Below are 3,871 nucleotides of genomic sequence, written 5' to 3' on the forward strand. Positions count from 1 at the left end.
TGCAGTGAGCTGAGATCCGGCCACTGCACTCCAGCCTGGGCGACAGAGCGAGACTCCGTCTCAAAAAAAAAAAAAAAAAACAAAAAACAAAATCAGAGGTCAAATTGTAATTCTACTGCTGCATGGTGTTCCTCCATCAACAGACACAGCAAGCTTGGCAGGGCTTTTTTAACCCCTTTTACAGAATCTGGGGTTGTATAAATGAGGTTCTTTGCAGCAGGGTATCACAGTAGACTACGACCCACCAGATGTCCATCAACAGGAGACGAATAAAGCACAGCTCAGTCATGTACGGCAGTGCTCCCCAGCCGCCCTGAGGAAGGAGGCGGCTTTGTGCGTCTGATGTGAACCGGTCCCCAAGCTACCCTGAGCAATGCTGTGTGCAGGGGATGCACCCAGTCGGCTTCCTTCAGTTGGGTGAGGGTTTCATGAGTTTTTCCTTTATTGTTCTTGTAATTGTACATATAGGTTTTATACACGCTTCTATGTGTGTATTACACACACACACCACACACACACACACAGAGCAAGGTATAGCACAGTGGGAAAGCATCCTAAATAGGATTTAAAAAGGACATGCCGACCAGGCGCAGTGGCTCATGCCTGCCATCTCAGCACTTTCGGAGGCCGAGGCAGGCAGATCACCTGAGGTCAGGTGTTCAAGACCAACCTGACCAACATGGTGAAACCATGTCTCTACTAAAAATACAAAAATTAGCCGGGCGTGATGGCACATGATTGTGGTACCAGGTACCCGGGAGGCTGAGGCAGGACAATCGCTTGAACCTGGGAGGCAGAGGTTGCAGTGAGCTAAGATCATACCACTGCACTCCAGCCTGGGCGACAGAGCAAGACCTTGTCTCCAAAAAAAATAAAGAACACGCTCACAGGTGAGTGAGTCTTCCCCCTACTAAGGCTCTGGGGACTGCCCATCCACGGCTGCCGGAGAGAGACCCTCAAGCCTCCTGATACAAAGACACAGCTCCCACGTGCAGTGGCCTCACCAAAAGTCAAACTTGATTCTCATGAAGCCTCCAGGTCAGGGTTCCTCAATCTCAGCACTATTGACAGTTAGGCCAAATAAGTTTTTGTTTTTCTGTGCATTGTAGGCTGTTAACAGCATCCCATGGCTCCACCCGCCAGATGCCAGCAGCACTCCCAAGTTGTCACATCCCAAAATGTCTCAAGACAATGCCAAATGTCCCCAGGGCTGGTGGGGGGCGCTAAACTGTCCCAGATGAGAGTCACTGCTACAGATCCAAATACTAATGTACAAAAAACTCAGACGGCAGAGGAGCATGTTTAAAATAAAATTTTAAGGCTGGGTGCAGTGGCTCATGCCTATAATTCCAGCACTCTGGGAGGCTGAGGCAGGTGGATCACTTGAGGTTGGGAGTTCAAGACCAGCCTGAACAACATGGAGAAACTCCGTCTCTACTAAAAGTACAAAATTAGCCGGGTATGGTGGCGCATGTCTGTAATCTCAGCTACTCGGGAGGCTGAGGCAGGAGAATCGCTTGAACCCAGGAAGCGGAGGTCGCGGAGAGCCGAGATCGCACCATCGCACTCCAGGCTGGGCAACAAGAGTGAAACTCCGTCTCAAAAAATAATAATAAAATAAAATAAAATGTTTAAAATCCAGAAGGTAGGAAATTCTGTAAGACAAACAACAAATAAACTGCAATGGGAAAAAAAAACAAGAGATGGGTGAGGAGTATCCATGAAACAACAGGAAATTTAACCATTTGCTAGATGCTTGATATTAAAATAAAAGATTAGGTTGGCTGGGCACGGTGGCTCACGCCTGTAATTCTAGCACTTTGGGAGGCCAAGGAGGGTGTATCACAAGGTCTGGAGATCGAGACCATCCTGGCTAACACGGTGAAACCACGTCTCTACTAAAAATACAAAAAATTAGCTGGGCATGGTGGCGGGCACCTGTAGTCCCAGCTACTCGGGAGGCTGAGGCAGGAAAATGGCATGAACCTGGGAGGCAGAGCTGGCAGTGAGCCGAGATTGTGCCACTATACTCCAGCCTGGATGACAGAGAGCGAGACTCCGTCTCAAAAAAAAAAAAAAAAAAGATTAGAAGTGCTAATGGTATTCTGGTCATTTTTAAAAGTCTCTACTTATAGAGATACAAATTGAAATATTTATGGATAAAATGCTATGTATAGTGGGTTAAATGGCAGCCTCCCTCAAAAATGTGTTTGTATCCTGGAACTTGCGAACATGATCCTATTTGGAAAAAAGGTTTTGTAGATGTAATTACGTAACTACGTGAAGGATCTCAAGACAAGATGATCCTGAGTATCCGAGTGCGACCTAAATCCAATGAGAAGCACCCTTCGACGAGACACACGGAGGAAAGGCTGAGGGAAGACGGAGGCAGAGACTAGAGTGACGCAGCCACAAGCCAAGGGAATGCCTGGAGCTGCCAGGAGCGGGAAGAGGCCAGGAATGACCCTCCCCTGAGCCCAGTGAGGAGCACAGCCCTGCTGATGCCTTAATCTCGGACTTCTGGCTTCCTGAGCTGGGAAGGAACAAATTTATACTGTCCTAAGCCCCTCAGTTTGTGGTCATTTGTATGACATCCCCAGGAAACTAGCACAGATTCATTGTACGTGGGATTTGCTTCAAAATGACCCCGGGGTGGGAAAGTGACCAGCAGTGGAGATAATCCAAGATTGACCAGGGGCTGATCAATGTTGGAGCTGGCGATGGGCACATGGGAGTTCATCATACTGTTCTCTGTACTTTTGCATATGTTTGAATTTCCCATGACAAACTTTTTTCCTCTATGAAAAATTTAAGTTTGGCCGGGAGCAGTGTCTCACGCCTGTAATCCCAACACTTCGGGAGGCCAAGGCGGCAGATCACGAGGTCAGAAGATCAAGACCATCCTGGCTAACACGCTGAAACCACATCTCCACTAAAAATACAAAAAAAAAAAAAAAAGCCTGACGTGGTGGCATGCACCTGTAATCCCAGCTACACAGGAGGCTGAGACAGGAGAATCGCTTGAACCCAGGAGGCGGAGCTTGCAGTGAGCCAAGATCGCACCACTGAACTCCAGCCTGGGCAACAGACCAAGACTCCATCTCAAAATAAAATAAAATAAAATAAAATAAAAATTTAAGCCAGAAAAGGTGTGGGGGGTGGTGGAACAAAACAAAAAAGGAAAAAAAAAATTAAATGTAAATTTTGAAAAAAAGAAGAAAAAACAATTAAGGAAAAAAGTTGGACATTTTCCAGAATAGTTCAGTTCAGTTCCTCTGCCATAGTAGCTGCATTTCAAGTGCTCAACAGCAACATGTGATTAGTGGCTACTGCACTGGACCATGCACTGGAATTTTCCTCATTCCAGAAAGTTCTATCAGTTGCGCCACAGACACCGCCTCAGGAGGAGAGAGACCCCCCATCTCTCTCTAGTCACCCCCTTAGGAGGAGAGAGACCCCCCCATCTCTCTCTATTCTGGATAGCCACGTGCAGACCCTGTCCAAGTGGGGCGTACCTGGCTCTTTTTCTCCTTCTGTTCTAAGATTTTCTGCAGCACTTTCCTTTCCTTCTTGGTCAGAGGCTTCTTCTCCTTCTTCGACAGCGGAGGGGCTTTGGTCTTCTTTTTCTTCTTCCCCGGTAGAACGAGCGCGTTGCTCGCATCAACTCCCTTCAAAGTGTCCTTGTCTGAAAGAGCACAGACAATTATTAAGGCCCCATTAATAATGCCACCTTGAGGTGGCTCTGGTCCTGCCTCCCATAGTCCCCCTGACCCACATGGGGGCCTCCAGAGCCTGGACACAGGAACAGGGGAGTCTGTGAGGTCAAATCTTTTTGTTTGTTTGTTTGAGACGGAGTCTCGCTCTGTCGCCC

At 47.7% G+C, this 3,871-nt stretch overlaps 1 protein-coding gene across 1 annotated transcript in view; it reads right to left on the reverse strand.

The window, feature by feature from the left end:
* DHX37 (DEAH (Asp-Glu-Ala-His) box polypeptide 37) overlaps nucleotides 1–3,871 on the reverse strand; it is a 51,195-nt gene that overhangs the window by 42,414 nt on the left and 4,910 nt on the right. Inside the window, exon 2 of the mRNA XM_011988892.1 lies at nucleotides 3,496–3,685. Within this exon, the coding sequence (XP_011844282.1) occupies nucleotides 3,496–3,685 (190 nt within the window). The remainder of the gene's footprint in view (nucleotides 1–3,495; nucleotides 3,686–3,871) is intronic.

This window comes from Mandrillus leucophaeus, unplaced genomic scaffold (assembly GCF_000951045.1).
Source record: "Mandrillus leucophaeus isolate KB7577 unplaced genomic scaffold, Mleu.le_1.0 Scaffold34, whole genome shotgun sequence".
Lineage (NCBI taxonomy): Eukaryota > Metazoa > Chordata > Mammalia > Primates > Cercopithecidae > Mandrillus > Mandrillus leucophaeus.